General features: G+C 43.7%; 1 protein-coding gene across 2 annotated transcripts; it reads right to left on the bottom strand.

Annotated features, from left to right (window-relative positions):
• Positions 1–227: 227 nt before the first annotated feature.
• On the bottom strand, positions 228–15,571 carry LOC146608817 (protein NLRC3-like). Of its 2 annotated transcripts, XM_085348885.1 has the most exons (5): positions 14,959–15,571; positions 13,066–14,854; positions 8,086–8,259; positions 1,597–1,776; positions 228–476 (listed from the first exon to the last, which is right to left on the bottom strand). In XM_085348885.1, the coding sequence occupies exons 1-5, from the start codon at positions 15,224–15,226 to the stop codon at positions 284–286; spliced, it is 2,604 nt and encodes an 867-aa protein (XP_085205011.1). In that variant the 5' UTR covers positions 15,227–15,571; the 3' UTR covers positions 228–283. The 2 variants fall into 2 exon arrangements, with proteins under 2 accessions (XP_085205011.1, XP_085205012.1); XM_085348886.1 differs by lacking the exons at positions 228–476; positions 1,597–1,776 and having other exon boundaries at positions 8,082–8,259.
• Between the last annotated feature and the right edge of the window lie 1,802 nt (positions 15,572–17,373).

Here is a 17,373-nt window from a genome sequence, read left to right as displayed (position 1 = left end):
TAACAAGAACTACAATCTAGAGGAGAGCTGCCATAACAGGTGTGACTGATGAGATCTGACCTGCAAGGTTACTCAGGTTTGTTTGTATCAGGACAAGCAGGGAAGCCGCCTGGACGTCAAAGTAGTTAGAGCTGGGCGAGTGTCCTCACCCACATCGGCTTCACAACTCTGCATCATCTACTGAGTAAGACTCAGAGCATCAGAGATTAGACGGTCTACAAAGAGCTGAACCAGACTTCCTGTATAAAGGTTTTAGTTCCACAGATCGACAGTGTCAGCACAACTAAAACGTGGAGACTGACCTCAGAGTTTCAATTTGATGTTGTGGATTCTCCAGAAGAACACACAGCTGCTTCACTCCTGAATCCTGCAGCTTGTGGTAGCTCAGGTTCACCACTCTGGGATACGAAGGGTTGAGCTTCAGCACTGCTTCCAGATAATCACAGCTGATCTCTGACAAATCACAGCTCTCCAATCTGTATAGAGAATGAAAGATGTAAGTTTATTAGACAAAGTGCTTGAAATCATTCAGTGTTTTCCTCATGTGAGTGTTAATGATGCACAAAGACTGTGAGTGCAAAGAGGGAGCGAGGAGGATGACAGAGAGATGGTACAGGAGCATCAAGAACCCGGCGAGGAAATGAGCAGAAGGACTTTGGAGCCTGTTGGATTGAAGCTTTCACAGAGACGTGTTTGACTGGACACCACCAGGACAGACTTTTAATCCCAGGATTTGGATGAGCTTTCTGTCTTTATGGTCACAAATGATGCTGTAACTCTGTGAATGTCCTGGAACTGTCAGCAGTGTGGTTACGTCCTTTTGACCTGAGTTTCCACAGCTCTTATAACAGCAGTGTACATTCAGACTGAGACACGCTTCAGTCTGTATGGACCTGTTTCTGTAGCTGCCACCATCATACTACATGTTTGTACATCAGCTTATCAAATCCTGTCTGCTGTCTTCATTTATTACTCTTCACCTGCTTCACTGTCACTGTGTGGGCGGAGCTGCCTGAGTGACAGTGACAGCTCCTCTCTAGAGCTAAACTTCTGCTTCATCTCCGCCTCTTTTCTTCATCCTCCACCTCTCTTTTCTCTTCTTCGGTGTTCTGCAGCCACGGAGCCTCACAGCCGTTACCACACCCATACCTGAGCAGCTAGCATTACCCAGCATGCCGTGCAGCAGTGTCAGTTTGTAAATGTGCAAGAATTCCTGCTCCAAACTGTTTCACAGAGTGCTGAGTGCCGTGACCTTTGACCTGCTAAAGACAGTCAGCTGTGGATTATTCATTGTTGTGTCTGATACTTAGAACTGTGAGGAAGAAGCTACACAGTTAATCAGGGTCCCCTCTCTCTGAATCAGTAAAGGTGGGCAGGCTGCGTGTGGGTCGCGGGCCATACGTTGAGCATCACTGTTTGAAATGTGAACATTGTTCTGCTGCAGTCAATGGACTAAACCAGAGAAGAAGAAAACAGACTTTACCATGAAGATCCTCAGTGTGGATCAGTATAATATCAGCCTGATGTCTGCAGTTTAGTGTCAGCACAACTTTCACATCATATTCATCTCAGCACAACTAAAACATGCTGACTGACCTCAGAGTTTCAAATCGACATCGTGGATTCTCCAGGAAATCACACAGATGCTTCACTCCTGAACCCTTCAGGTTGCTGTAGGTTCCACTCAGGTCCACCTCTGTGGGATACGAGGGGTTGGACTTCAGCGCTGCTGCCAGATAATCAAGGCCAATATCTGACAAACCACAGCTCTTCAATCTGTATAAAGAATGAAAGATGTAAGTTTATTAGACAAAGTGCTTGAAATCATTCAGTGTTTCATCATCTGTTCAGAGCTGAAGAAGGTTCAGAATGTAGAAGTTTAGAAAATGGAAACTCCAAACAGCTGAAGCCAACAGGAAGCAGCTTCAAACAAACACAACAAGAGAAAAAACTCTGAATGTTTCACATTAAAGTCGTACATTTCTCATAAAAACAGGACAAAGACTTGAAAAAGTCGTGTTTTTCCTTCCAGGAACCACATGGCTTCACTTTTAAAGGTGAAGTGTGACAGAAATGGACATATTTGAAGTCCAACACCTTTTTCCAGTCACATTATTAAAGCAGACAAACTACAAGCTCATTTTCATTCCAACAAGTCATCTTCTGACCTGGACTAACAACACTGGTCTCTATGTGCAGCTGGCTGTGAGACCAGTGCTCAGGGAGCGTCTACAAAGTGCAACACTGAAAGAACATCACACACTCATTTGCTTCCAGCACTTTCACACAATCATCTACTGTCATTATTCATGTTTGCAGTTCATGCTGTAACTCTGTGAATGTCCTGGAACTGTCAGCAGTGTGGTTACGTCCTTTTGATCTGAGTTTCCACAGCTCTTATAACAGCAGTGTACATTCACCTGCAGGCACACGCTGCCTCTGCTTCAGCTCTGTTTATGAAGCACAAACTGCAGGAACCAAACTCAGACTGGCTCATTTCAATCATGTCTGCTTACAAAGACACTTTGAAACTCTTATCAGTATGTTTCCTGTCCTACTAGGACGGATCAAACTCTGGACCTTTGTTGTGGATCAGTGAAGGATGCTTAGAAATCCCTCCTGCTGCCTGAGCTTGAACATCATCAGCACTTTAACACTGAGCAGATGGACGTGGAAAAGGCCTTCTGTCTTTATCTGACTCAACTGTTTCCTTATGTGGGCTGAAGAAAACACCGTTGTAGACTGTATTTATATGAAACATGTATATTTAATGCATTTAATGTATTTGAACCATATTTAATGCATATTACAGGATGTAACAGCTGCATATGTGTCAACAATAATGGCTTTGATTTTGCCCCCTATGAACATTTCTGTAGCTCCGCCCCTGCAGCAAACGTGTGTGAGAGCAGCCACGGCCCGCTCCTCCATGGTTTCGTTCACACTCATCTCATACTGAACACACACACTTTGTAGGAATCATCAGTACTTTGACTGTTTCTCAGGTTAGCTTCAGGTTAGCCATTTAGCATTTCTCCAGTCTGAGTCACAGAGCGTCACATGACGTGACAGAAGCTGATTGGTCAGCTGCAGTGATGGTGGTGGAGCAGCATTAATGATGATGCTGTAGAACAACAGGAACACGGGGATATCAGACTGTTAGTGGGTTTAGTCATTCCTGCTGCACTTTGTCCTTCTTATTGAAGTGAGCTGCTGAGAGCTCACACTGTTCTCTGTAGAAATGATGTCAGTCTGACTCGTCACATGTTTGGAGGCGTGTTTGATGTTTGCTCTTCTGGAAACTCTCAGTATCAAATATGGAAGATGCAAAGGAGACACGCTTCAGTCTGTATGGACCCGTTTCTACATGTTTGTACATCAGCTTATCAAATCCTGTCTGCTGTCTTCATTTATTACTCTTCACCTGCTTCACTGTCACTGTGTGGGCGGAGCTGCCTGAGCCCCGCTGTTAGGTTTTGTATTGTTGATTGTCATTTATGCTTAGAAATATTTAACCATATATGCTTAGAGGTGTATAATCAATTGTGTACTGATAGGATGTGTGATCTTTAGCAGGCTGCAAAGGCTTGGTGTGTATTCCACACTGGAATGCACACCTACATCCTGGGAGCATGGGAAGAGGTCGTACCTTGTTTTATTGTTTTATGGCAGGATAAACGTATCTATATCTGTTTTAGGCTAAGTGCCTTTTGTTTAGATGAACTGTTGGACTTCCAGACCAGCAGGTTTAGGGAAGTCATTTATGGGGTCACACTCTGACCCCCCCACCCACCCCCCACACACACACACACACACACACACACACACAAACAGTATTCTTTGTTCACATGTATACCTATGTAGACGTCATATGTTAATGACCCTATGCATATTCATGTAACCACAATAAAAGGAGTGCAATGGGGAACGACACTTGGCTCCAGGCAGGTCTCCCTCATGCATAACTTTCTGCTTCTCATTTCAGATAAAACTGAGGTTATTGTACTCGGCCCTGAAAAGCTTAGAAATATGGTATCTAACCAGATTCTTACCCTGGATGGCATTACCTTGGCCTCCAGTAACGCTGTGAGGAACCTTGGAGTCATTTTTGACCAGGACATGTCCTTCAACGCACATATTAAACAAACATGTAAGACTGCTTTCTTCCATTTGCGCAACATTTCTAAAATTAGAAATATCCTGTCTCAGAGTGACGCTGAAGAACTAGTTCATGCATTTATTACGTCCAGGCTGGACTACTGTAATTCATTATTATCAGGAAGTCCAAAAAACTCCCTGAAAAGCCTTCAGCTAATCCAAAATGCTGCAGCAAGAGTCCTGACAGGGACTAGAAAGAGAGAGCAGATTTCTCCTGTTTTGGCTTCCCTTCATTGGCTTCCTGTTAAATCCAGAATTGAATTCAAAATCCTGCTCCTCACATACAAGGTCTTAAATAATCAGGCCCCATCTTATCTTAATGACCTTGTAGTACCATATCACCCTATTAGAGCACTTCGCTCTCGCTCTGCAGGCCTACTTGTTGTTCACAGAGTATTTAAAAGTAGAATGGGAGGCAGAGCCTTCAGTTTTCAGGCCCCTCTTCTGTGGAACCAGCTTCCAGTTCGGATTCGGGAGACAGACACTATCTCTACTTTTAAGATTAGGCTTAAAACTTTCCTTTTTGCTAAAGCATATAGTTAGGGCTGGACCAGGTGACCCTGAATCCTCCCTTAGTTATGCTGCAATAGACGTAGGCTGCCGGGGGATTCCCATGATGCATTGAGTTTGTCCTTTCCAGTCACCTTTCTCATTCACTATGTGTTAACAGACCCCTCTGCATTAAATCATATCTGTTATTAACCTCTGTCTCTCTTCCACAGCATGTCTTCATCCTGTCTTCCTTCTCTCACCCCAACCAGCAGATGGCCCCGCCCCTCCCTGAGCTTGGTTCTGCTGGAGGTTTCTTCCTGTAAAAAGGGAGTTTTTCCTTCCCACTGTCGCCAAAGTGCTTGCTCATAGGGGGTCATATGATTGTTGGGTTTTTCTCTGTATCTATGAAGCGCCTTGAGGCGACTTTTGTTGTGATTTGGCGCTATATAAATAAAATTGAATTGAATTGAATTGAATGAGTAACAAGAAGAACTTTGCCTACTTCGTGTCTTGCTTGCTGTGTAATTATATTGTCTTCAACGTTCCAGCGAATAGGTTCAAGCTACAAACCTATCACCCACCCACACAGAAACATTTCCTCTCTGGAGCTTAACTTCTGCTTCATCTCCGCCTCTTTTCTTCATCCTCCACTTCTCTTTTCTCTTCTTCAGTGTTCTGCAGCCACAGAGTCTCACAGCCGTTAGCACACCCATACCTGAGCAGCTAGCATTACCCAGCATGCCGTGCAGCAGTGTCAGTTTGTAAATGTGCAAGAATTCCTGCTCCAAACTGTTTCACAGAGTGCTGTGTGCCGTGACCTTTGACCTGCTAAAGACAGTCAGCTGTGGATTATTCATTGTTGTGTCTGATACTTAGAACTGTGAGGAAGAAGCTACACAGTTAATCAGGGTCCCCTCTCTCTGAATCAGTAAAGGTGGGCAGGCCGCGTGTGGGCCGCGGGCCATACGTTGAGTATCACTGTTTGAAATGTGAACATTGTTCTGCTGCAGTCAATGGACTAAACCAGAGAAGAAGAAAACAGACTTTACCATGAAGATCCTCAGTGTGGATCAGTATAATATCAGCCTGATGTCTGCAGTTTAGTGTCAGCACAACTTTCACATCATATTCATCTCAGCACAACTAAAACATGCTGACTGACCTCAGAGTTTCAAATCGACATCGTGGATTCTCCAGGAAACCACACAGATGCTTCACTCCTGGATCCTGCAGGTTGCTGTAGGTTCCACTCAGGTCCACCTCTGTGGGATACGAGGGGTTGGACTTCAGTGCTGCTGCCAGATAATCAAGGCCAATATCTGACAAATCACAGCTCTTCAATCTGTATAAAGAATGAAAGATGTAAGTTTATTAGACAAAGTGCTTGACATCATTCAGTGTTTCATCATCTGTTCAGAGCTGAAGAAGGTTCAGAATGTAGAAGTTTAGAAAATGGAAACTCCAAACAGCTGAAGCCAACAGGAAGCAGCTTCAAACAAACACAACAAGAGAAAAAACTCTGAATGTTTCACATTAAAGTCGTACATTTCTCATAAAAACAGGACAAAGACTTGAAAAAGTCGTGTTTTTCCTTCCAGGAACCACATGGCTTCACTTTTAAAGGTGAAGTGTGACAGAAATGGACATATTTGAAGTCCAACACCTTTTTCCAGTCACATTATTAAAGCAGACAAACTACAAGCTCATTTTCATTCCAACAAGTCATCTTCTGACCTGGACTAACAACACTGGTCTCTATGTGCAGCTGGCTGTGAGACCAGTGCTCAGGGAGCGTCTACAAAGTGCAACACTGAAAGAACATCACACACTCATTTGCTTCCAGCACTTTCACACAAACATCTACTGTCATCATTCATGTTTCTGCTCCTCTGGATTCACACGGAGCCTCTGCTCATGCCGTTGCCATGGTGAATCATAGTATGTGGCTCCATAACTCAGACTGAGCATGCTCAGAGCTGATTGGCCTGACTCTGATCAGCTGATCTAGAAAAGGAAACTCTGCTATATGTACATTATTACATCTACACCTGAATCACAACACTCACACAAATATATCAACTGTGTTTAATATTTTGGCACGTAGATCATTTATGTGCTTCAGCTCTTCTAACATTTTACCACCAACATGTTTCAAAAGGAGCAGCTTTTACTTTGAAGGCCAGCTGTCTGTGTTTCCTGTTTTCATTGTTGGATAATGAAATAAGTCGATGCTTCAGTGCTTTGAATTGTGTTACACAAAGCAAAGTTTTCTCGTTGTTCAGGCAGAATCGAGCGTTGAAGAATGAATTCACACGTCAATAAACATTTTCATCAGCACAAGCAGGACAATGAAAGCAGGAAATACCCCAAACTGCCATTTCTCATTCTACAACTTCAACAACTGCACATGAATTATACTTCATACACAGACCCACAGTCTCTGATTGCTCTGAAATCTCACTGACAGCCAATAGAAATAAAGAAAAGTCCAGACTGACAGTCTCTGTGGGGTTAGGCAGTGAACTGCTCACGCTGCGTTAAAGTGCATCACAAACTATTGGAATTGGATCCAACTTTGTGAAGCAGATTTCTTCTCAGCTGCTGCTTTGAACATTTCCTCATGAACTGTATTAAACTCTGTAAATGAACTGAGAACTATTTCTACATTTGAAACTATGGATTCATTTTCCCGTTCACTTCTGTACGTTAGTGTATAAATGAATGTTAGACTGGGCTCCATGGAAACACTTGGACTGGTCTCAGCTGCCTTCTTTCTGTAGTCCTTTCTCTTCTCCAGCTTCTGTTTGAAATCCTCTCACAGAGCCTGAAACCTGCTTTGCTGTCATGTGTGGGCCTGTGTTCCTCTGCTTTAACACAAACCTCACCACAGCAGCTGTGTGGGTCGTCTCTGTAGCAGCCCGATCAGCTTCTGATACATGAACATCATCACAGCTCCTAACTTCACCTTTATTAGCTTTGACATTCATGTCTTTCTTTTCTCTGTCTGTTTCCACACAAGCTCAAAGTCTCTGCAGCCTGTTTTTATCTGCTATCATCAGATCTCCAACAGCCTCATTCACATCCCTCACACACTCTACAGCCTCACCAGTACTGACTTCATCTTCACTGACTGATGGAGCACAACATGAACCTGTGGAGGCTGAAAAGCTGTCCTGACAAACATCTCCCCGTCACCACTGCACTTCTGTCAGCCTTTAAATGAACGCTGCTCAAGTCTGTCACTTCTATTTGGAGCCAAGAGGAAAAACTGTTGTTCAGTCATTTGGAAAGACACAACATTTCTGAAAGCACTCAAACTTCTTCACATTTGTCTTCAGACACATCCTGAACATTTAGGAACTAAAGAAAGTTTCAAACATCAATCAAAGATCTGAAATATAGAAACACAACAACAGCTGCAGTCAGTGAACTCACCTCAGAGTCTCCAGTCGACAGTTTGGACTCTCCAGTCCAGCACACAGAAGCTTCACTGCTGAATCCTGCAGCTTGTTGTTACTAATGTCCAGCTCTGTCAGATGGGAGGGGATGGACTTCAGAGCCGAGGCCACAACTTCACAATGAGTCCCTGAGAGTCCACAGTCAGCCAGTCTGTGATCATAGAAAATACAAAATGTGTTATTATAAAAGCAGAAAATCTGCATTATAAACACAGACTGAATGTATATGAAGACAAAACAGAGTGAGGTCATAATCTGATGAACATCTGCTCTTCACATCTGTGCTTCAGCTCCTCTTACTGTGTTTGACATGACACAACGATTGAGTCTCTCTCAGACCTGCAGACTTTTAATGAGAATCTTTGTTTGGCTTTAATCTGCAGATGAAGGAGGAAGATGGTGTCACATTTAGGCTTCCATAATGTCCACAGTCTGTCAGTGAGATCTGATCCAGAGTCAGAGTGAAGACACACATGTGGACTGTTTCCTGTCTTGAATCTAGAACATTTTGAATGAGTTCAGCTCAGTGAAGAGTTCCAGCTGGAAGGATGATCTCTGTTTGCTACCTGCTGCTGTCAGGTACGACTGTTCACGTCCACACGCAGGAAAAATCTGCTGACTGTCACCAAACGGAGCAGAAATCTCATCACTGGACAATAATGATGAATGAACTCAGAGCTGCTGATATCACATCTGATTTCAGGGGAACTAAACTAAAAAGGAACAAATAGAAACAACCATCATGACTCTGTTTGACCTTCAGATCAGAAACTATGGTTCAGAACAGCAGCAGGATTTCAGGCACTGTCACATCCTCAACATCCATATTCCAAATGCTCTTCCTGACAGGACACTCTTTGTTCCCACTCAGGGAGTTTCCATGTGTACAAATCATTTCTGAATCTCAGTAGACTGGGAGGTTTTTCCATCTCATGAATCTCTTTCCTAACATCAAACTAGATAAATCAAACAAAGGAACTGGAGTCTGTCTAATTTCTGACCCCAGTAAAGCTTGTACTGGGATACCCCGACATACTCTCTCTCCATCTGCTCCTACAGCCTCATATTCACAGCTGGCCCTTCTCTCAGCATCCACACTCAGGGTGGGGGCGGGGTCAACACCAGTCAAAACCATTGCTTTGGCCTTATGGCCATTTTATTAGTGTGCGTTTCTCAGTAACAAGCAGGACTACGCACAGGTGTTTGGACATGTGTGGACCCGACCTACACTTAAACTTCTTAAATCCTCTGTTTCTGTGTCACCAGCTACACTTTTAATATTCATATATTCACTCCGACATTTTTGGGGAGCGGTCAGAGCTCGTACACTGCAGACAGACATGTCTCCCAGCACACAGCTGACTGTCAACTCTCTGAGATTGGATATGATTCATTTAGATTATATCTGTAAGGTGAAGTTTATCTCGGTGTTTATTTGTTCCTGAGGAAGTCAGCTCGGCTCAGATTAAACTTTAATAACTGAACAATTTCAATGAACCTTAACACCTCCCTGGAGCATATATGGAACTGAATCAGTCACTTTTCTTTATTTCCTGATGTTCATATGTGACATACATGTTTTAACCATTAATCTGGAATTAAACTGACATTTAATATATTTTAAGGAGGAAAGAGAAATTTCACCAGAGGATGTTGATGCTGTTCATGGAGACTGAAGACAGAACGATTTATCTGTCTTAATATTTCTGCTGCTCTTTCCTCTGGTGCAAAAATATTTTAACTGTTGGTTTTAATTCAAAATCAATGGTTAAAATGTTAAAACACCAACAAACTTGTGGCGTTAGTGTTGATATTCTGTGAGTTACTTAAAGAGATCACACAGGTACAGGACATATTTTATGTTCAGGTTTATGCATGTTTGTGGTGAGATGTGCATGTAGTGGGCTGTTATGTTGTAAACTGTGTGGATGTGTTTGGGAACAGAAAGATTATTTTACTGCATAAAACGGCGCTGATCAGCTGTTTCTGCCGCTGACACACTCGGCCGGTGAACCACCTGACTCACACAGGCTCTCCTCCTCCACAGTCCTCGTTTATGAAGAGCTTTACAAACACAACATCACGGCTAACAGCTGGATTCTCCCGTTTCAGTGCCAAACAGCCACTTCCTGCTACAGACAGTAAAGTGGACAGTTTGGCGCTAAACACGTTTTTAAAACTTGAAGCTCTTATTTGTTAAAGCCAGCTTCACAGACAGATCTGTGTCAGTGTTTTAGAGCAGGGCTCAGTGGTGTAAACCAGCCTTTATATGTGTTTCATCTCCATTTTTACATTAAACTGAACCAAAACACTGAAACCTTCACCTGATATGTCTGTGTAGGTTCTCATCATACAGTCATGGTAATCTAAGGAGCCTGGAAAGAAAAGTGACTTCTTTAAGTTTCTTGAAGACGTTTCATCTCTCGAAACCTCTGCTGATAATCACCCACACCCTTTTTCACAGCTTGGCTCATGTGATGAGCCACATGATCAATAGTTGGTCAGCGACCCTCTTAAGGGACACTCCCACTAGGATTAAAATCTGGGACTCTCCACTTTCTGGTTTTAGAAGTGAAGAAGCTGAATGTTCGGATTAAACATCTTCAAGACACTTAAAGCAGTGCACTCGCTTTTCTTTCTAAGCGGCCTTTCTTAGATCACCTGATATAACCTGAGTAAATTATGTCGAGTGTCAGCGGGGTTTGAAAACTCTGCAGCATGACCCGGGTGTTGCTGGTGGCATCATGAGCTTAGACCCCTCAGTCAGCTCGGTCTGAAGTCATCGTCAGCACTAACAGGCACAAATAGGCTCTAACGTGACAAACTGACCCGACATTTAAAGAGTGCCCACTACAGTCTCAGCTAAAACATATTAAAATGTGCAACGCCAAGGACTGTACACTGGACTCCATTTCAGTGCAAAATAATAAAACAAAGTAAATCCATCCAATCTCCTCTGCCTGTCCTTATCATCAATAAAAACAATTAATAAAACAGAAAATCATAGAAACAGTCATCTTTGTTATTGCATCATCACACATCAGTTCCCAGTAACTAGTCAGAATGAGACGTTGTTTTCATCTTTCTCACACTCATCTCACTCCCCGGTCACAACAGGTGGTGACTTTAACAGGTGTTACAACCTGGCTCAAAGCTGCAAAAGAGGGCGGAGACTGAAAACAGAGACTGGTTTCATTTTGAAGTTCTTAATAACCTCGGCTAAAGATGAAAACAGACAGCGTGACAGGGTCTGACAACGAGTGGTGGCGTCGTCCTAGCCGACCTCGGCAGTTATTCACACGCCATGACCAAAAACTCCTGCAGTGTCACAGCAGACAGAGGAGGAGTCACAGAGGAGCGTAACAGCTGTGACAGATGCAACAGGAGGACGAGCTCCAACAGTAAACACACTGAAGACAGGAAAGCAGTCACGAGTGATGTTGGTCCTGTTTTTATCTCCACTAAAACCTCTCTAACGTCACATGTAACAGAACACAGACACATCTGATTATCAGGGACCACGACCCACATCTTTGCCTCACTATGTTTATAAGAAGAGACTGAAAATAATGATTCTCCCAACACATCACCAACACTTTTATGGCAAACAGATAATAGTGAGTGACAAGAGGTGAACTGTTTCATATGCAGTTATCAGGGTAAATACATTTAAACCAAAGACACTGGAAGAGTAAAGGAAAGGAACTGAAGGTGACAATTCAAGAAGCTCAACAGAAGTCAAATGTAACATGATCAAGATTCCCTGTTAAAAACAGATATGTACAGTATAATAGTATACTATACTAATAATAGTGTATAGTATAGTATACTATACTAATAATAGTGTATAGTATAATAGTATACTATACTAATAATAGTGTATAGTATAGTATACTATACTAATAATAGTGTATAGTATAATAGTAGACTACACTAATAATAGTGTATAGTATAGTAGTATACTATATGAAGTCTACACCGCCACGTCCTTAAAATTCAGCGAAATTAAGGACGCATTTGAGGGCCGCATTTCGAGCAGCGACCTTCGTCCCGTCGCTGTGATGTAATCGGCCTTAAAATGCGTCCTTTAAGGCTGCAGACCCTGAATTGGGATACAGCCAGAGTCTCGTCTCTGTTTTCACAGAGGATGTGGTTCTGTTGGCTTCATCAGGTGATGGCCTCCAGCTCACAGTGGAGCTGTTCTCAGCAGAGTGTGAAGCCGTGTGAATGAGGATCAGCATCTGAGGCCATGGTCCTCAGCTGGGAAAGGGTGGAGTGCCCACTCTGGGTCAGAGACGTTCCTGCCCCAGGTGGAGGAGTCTCAGGGTCGTGTAAAGAAGGGGGAGGGGAGCAGGAATCAACAGACAGACTGTTGCTGCGGTAACAGTGAGGTGGACGCTGTACCGGTCTGTCGTGGTGAAGAGAGAGAGAGCTGAGCCTGACAGCAAAGCTCTAAATTTACCGGTCGATCTACGTCCCTGCCCTCACCTATGGTCACGAGCTGTGGGCAGTGACGGGAAGAACCAGATCGTGGTTACAAGTGGGGCAAATAAATTTTCTCTGAAGGGTAGCTGGTGTCTCCCTTGGAGACGGGGTGAGGAGAATCCCCTTCACAAAAACTAATCAAGTGAACAAGACTCTCCAGGAGGTAAACATTTAAATATCCAAGTCTACCATAAAGAGAAAACTGCATGAAGGTAAACACAGATGGTGCATTACAATTCACTGCATGTGTTTTACATGAAGAATGGAGGATATACCGTCCACTTTCACTCTGTCTTTAGCAGCAAGTGGCTCTTTGTTGTTTGGCTAGCTGCACTGAAACAGGAGAATCCAGCTGTTAGCCGTAATGTTGGTGTTTGTAAAGCACTTTATAACCAAGGACTGTGTTTTTAATTTAAAGATTAAACTATTAACCGACACTGATCAATGATGTAATGATCACATCTGGACTCACCGAGCCTTTCTGCAGTTCCTCACAGCTGGAATCAGTCTCAGTCGTCCCTCCTTTGATGCTTTGTACTTCTGCAGGTCAAACTCATCCAGAACCTCCTCTGACATCTGCAGCATGAAGGCCAGAGCTGAGCAGTGGATCATAGAGAGGTCCTTTGACCTTTTCTTTGACTTCAGGAACTCTTGGATCTCCTGATGTACTGAGAGGTCGTTCATCTCCATCAGACAGTGGAAGATGTTGATGTTTCTGTCAGGACAGGAATTAAACTTCTTGTTATTCTTCAGGTTCTTGATGACTCTCTGGATGGTTTCTGGACTGTTCTCTGTCTGACCCAGCAGACCTCCTAAGAGTCTCTGGTTGGACTCCAGACAGAGGCCATGAAGGAAGCGGACAAACAGGTCCAGACGACCATTTTTACTCTGGAGGGATTTCTCCATGGCTCGTTTAAGGAAATCATCCAGAGATGACTCGTTGTATTTTTTTCCCAGAAAGTCCTTCAGCACCTCTGACTTCCTGTTGGTGAAACAGTGGAACATGTAGACTGCAGCCAGAAACTCCTGGATGCTCAGATGAACAAAGCAGTAGACTGGTTTCTGGAAGATCACACACTCTCTTTTGAAGATCTCTGTACAAACTCCTGAGTACACCGAGGCCTCTGTCACATCCAGACCACACTGCTCCAGGTCTTCTTGGTAGAACATGATGTTTCCTTTCTCCAGATGTTCAAACGCCAGCCTCCCCAGCTTCAGAAGAACTTCCCTGTCAGCCTCCGTCAGCTCCTGTGGACTCGTCTCATGTCCCTCGTGGTACTTGTTCTTCTTCCTCTTTGTCTGAACCAGCAGGAAGTGTGAGTACATGTCAGTCAGGGTCTTGGGCAGCTCTCCTCTCTGCTCTGTAGTCAACATGTGCTCCAGAACTGTAGCAGTGATCCAGCAGAAGACTGGGATTCTACACATGATGTGGAGGCTCCTGGATGTCTTCATGTGGGAGATGATTCTGCTGGACAGCTCTTCATCACTGAATCTCCTCCTGAAGTACTCCTCCTTCTGGGCGTCAGTGAAGCCTCGTACTTCTGTTAGCCTGTCAACACATGTAGGAGGGATCTGATTGGCCGCTGCAGGTCGGGAAGTTATCCAGACGAGAGCCGAGGGAAGCAGATTCCCCTGGATGAGGTTTGTCAGCAGCTGGCTGACTGATGACTTCTGTGTGACATCAGACAGCAGCTTCCTGTTGGTGAAATCCAATGAAAGTCTGCTTTCATCCAGGCCGTCAAAGATGAACAAAAGCTGAGAGACAGCCAGCTTCTCTGCTGTGACCTTCTGTAATGTTGGATGGAAAACATGGAGCAGCTCCAGAAGACTGTACTGCTCCTCTCTGATCAGGTTCAGCTCCCTGAATGAAAGCAGAACCACCACACTGACATGTTGGTTCTCCAAGCCCTCTGCCCAGTCCAGAGTGAACTTCTGCACTGAGAAGGTTTTTCCAACACCAGCCACGCCGTTGGTCAGAACCACTCTGATGGGTCTCTGTTGGTCAGGTAAGGCTTTAAAGATGTCCTGGCACCTGATTGGAGTGTCATGGAGGGCGTCCATCTTGGAAGCTGTCTCCAGCTGCCTCACCTCATGTTGGCTATGAACCTCTTCACTCTGTCCCTCTGTGATGTAGAGCTCAGTGTAGATCCTGTTGAGGAGGGTTCTACTTCCTGTTTCATCACTTCCTTCAGTCACACGTTCACATCTCCTCCTCAGACTGATCTTATGTTCATCTAAAACCTCCTGCAGACCAACATCTGCTGAAAGAAAGAAAAACAGAAAGAAAACTCTTCAATGTCTGAACAACAACAAGAAGTCCAGTTTTCAGAAATGAGTCCATCAGCAGACAGATGTTCAGTCTTACTTTGTACACAGCTGCTCTGACTGGCTGTCTGCAGTCCAGCTCTGCTTCTGGATCTTTCTCCACACTGGGGACAGGACCAGTCTCCTGATGAAGCAGACTGGTCCCAGTATGAGGAGATGCACTGTCTGCAGAACCAGTGTCCACAGCTGGTAGAGACTGGATCCTTCAGGACGTCCTGACACAAAGCACAGCAGGACAGCTGCTCCTCCTCACAGACACCACTCCTCTTCCTCCCTCTGTGAACACATTTCTTTATCACTAAAATCATTGACTGTCAGTGACAAACATCCAGATTTGATGACACTGTGCAGAAGCTCTGATGGTCACAGAGAAAAGTCAAAGTGGAGAAACTTGTGTTTGAGTTCAGAATCCAAGTTTCCTTTGCTGTTCCTGCCTGTCTTATTAAACACAGAGTGATCAGCCTACAAACTCCACAGTAAAAGCCTTCATCACAGAGCTGATTATGTCCTTCACTGGATGTACTGGAAGTTTGGGATCCATCACTTTCAACTGACCTTTGACCTCCTCTAAAAACTGTGGTGGAGCAGCGGTGTCACATTCAGAGCTTTCAGCTTTATTTTGAAAGAGTTCAGTCATCAGGAAGTGAACTTCTGGGTTCTGATTTTCTTTCTATTCTTTTACAGAAGTGAAGAAGAAGAACTACAAGCTTTGAAATGATCTGAGTGATATTTTTGAACATTGCCACCAAATTGAGTTCAGCCTCCAGCAGTAACTTTGTTTCATGATGCCTCCCTGATGATGTGATGTTTGATTACAAACCTGTTTATGTGTTAGACATTAATCACATGAACACAGGCAGAAAAAAGAAGCCAATGAAACAAATGACAGAAACGTGTTCATTCACTGCCATGATCCATATTTGATATGTACAGATGTTTGTAAAGAACACGTGTGCAGCGCTTTGTTCTGAGTATCTGCTGTCAGCACACAGTGCAGCAATAACTACAACCACACGTTTCTGTAGATCCTGAACATCAGCCTGGAGGAATCTGACCTCAGGTCTGCACACAGAGGAGCTTCACCTCTGGGATGATGCTGGCTTCAGCTCCTTCTACAATCAGGCAGAAGCTTCTGCACCATCAGGACACAAACAGAGAGGAGCTTCTATCCTCAGACCATCCAAGTCCTAAATCAGAACATGCTCCCCTCATAGCATCACCATCAGGGTTTAAACAGGACCTTACATCATGTTCTTGTCTCACTGTCATATTTCAGATCATACCTGATTCATTATGACGTCACACGCTGCTACACTGATCCTGCTGCTTCATTACTGCTGATATTACTCTGCTCACTCTGTTCAGTTACTCTGTTTACATCACTTTGCTCATTTGCTTTGTTCTGCTTGCACTGCTCTGTCAGTACATGCTGTGCTAATGTGGCACAAAGCACTTTAACATTACATCTGCACAATGTTTCATTATTTCATTTAATGATTGTTTCTAATGTTTTGTCCAGTCACAGGAGCAGCTCAGCACATTTCACTGTGTTGTACGTGTATGACGATGCCTGTGACAAATAAACAGCCTCGGACTCTTCAATCTTCTGCATTTCTTTGGAGATCAGCTCAGTGGCCTGTTGAGACCATCTTTCTATTTCTGATGACTCAGTTCAGATTATTATCCTGATACTTTCTTTTAAAATGTGATGAAATCATTTATCTGATGTTCTGACACAAATACACCAAAACGATCCCAAACAGCACAAACCACCACGTTACACACAGTGTAATAAAAATACAGGCAACTACAAATAAAAACACTTTAAAATATAAACTAAAATTACAAAGTGGTCACAGAATTTCAAACACCCGTAAATGAGTCAGCAGCTCTCTTACATGGTCAGCTGGGCTCCATGATTGAAGAACATTGTTGCTGCAGGTTCATGACTGAAGTCTGGAGGATCTATTTCTTTGGACCAGTCACTCCTCACAGACACACAGCTGGATACTGGAGACTGTGACCTCTGACCTCTGCAAACACAAACACATCACATGAATTACTGATTAATCTCTGTTTAAAATCTTTTAAGCAGCTGCAAACACACAAACTGGATGATGTGATGGTTTCTGTCAGTAATAGTTGTCTCAGATTAGAGTACAGACGGCTGCAGAGACGTTCACAGCAACAGAGAAGAAATCATTACCTTGGATTGCATTACTACTACGATTGATACTAGCATTATCGTACCCGGACCACCATTAGGAATCATCTATGATGTCACTGGTAGAACATTTATAGAAACAACCTTTGAACTCTGAGTCAGCAGCTCTCTTACATGGTCAGCTGAGCTCCATGATTGAAGTTCACTGTTGCTGCAGGTTCATGACTGAAGTCTGGAGGATCTATTCCTTTGGACCAGTCACTCCTCACAGACACACAGCTGGATGCTGGA

The sequence above is a fragment of the Diplotaxodon limnothrissa genome, linkage group LG23 (assembly GCF_057381915.1).
Source record: "Diplotaxodon limnothrissa isolate DT_005_m linkage group LG23, D_limnothrissa_male_GT1.1, whole genome shotgun sequence".
In the NCBI taxonomy this organism is placed as follows: domain Eukaryota; kingdom Metazoa; phylum Chordata; class Actinopteri; order Cichliformes; family Cichlidae; genus Diplotaxodon; species Diplotaxodon limnothrissa.
This window is presented reverse-complemented; position numbering and strand designations above follow the sequence as displayed.

Coding starts and splice junctions, on each gene's coding strand:
- LOC146608817 (XM_085348885.1), bottom strand. CDS start 15,226: ATGATTTTAGTGATAAAGAAATGTGTTCACAGAGGGAGGAAGAGGAGT. Junction 1,777..8,085: donor TGTCGACTGGAGACTCTGAG/GTGAGTTCACTG, acceptor TTCTTTATACAG/ATTGAAGAGCTGTGGTTTGT. Junction 477..1,596: donor TGTCGATTTGAAACTCTGAG/GTCAGTCAGCAT, acceptor TTCTCTATACAG/ATTGGAGAGCTGTGATTTGT.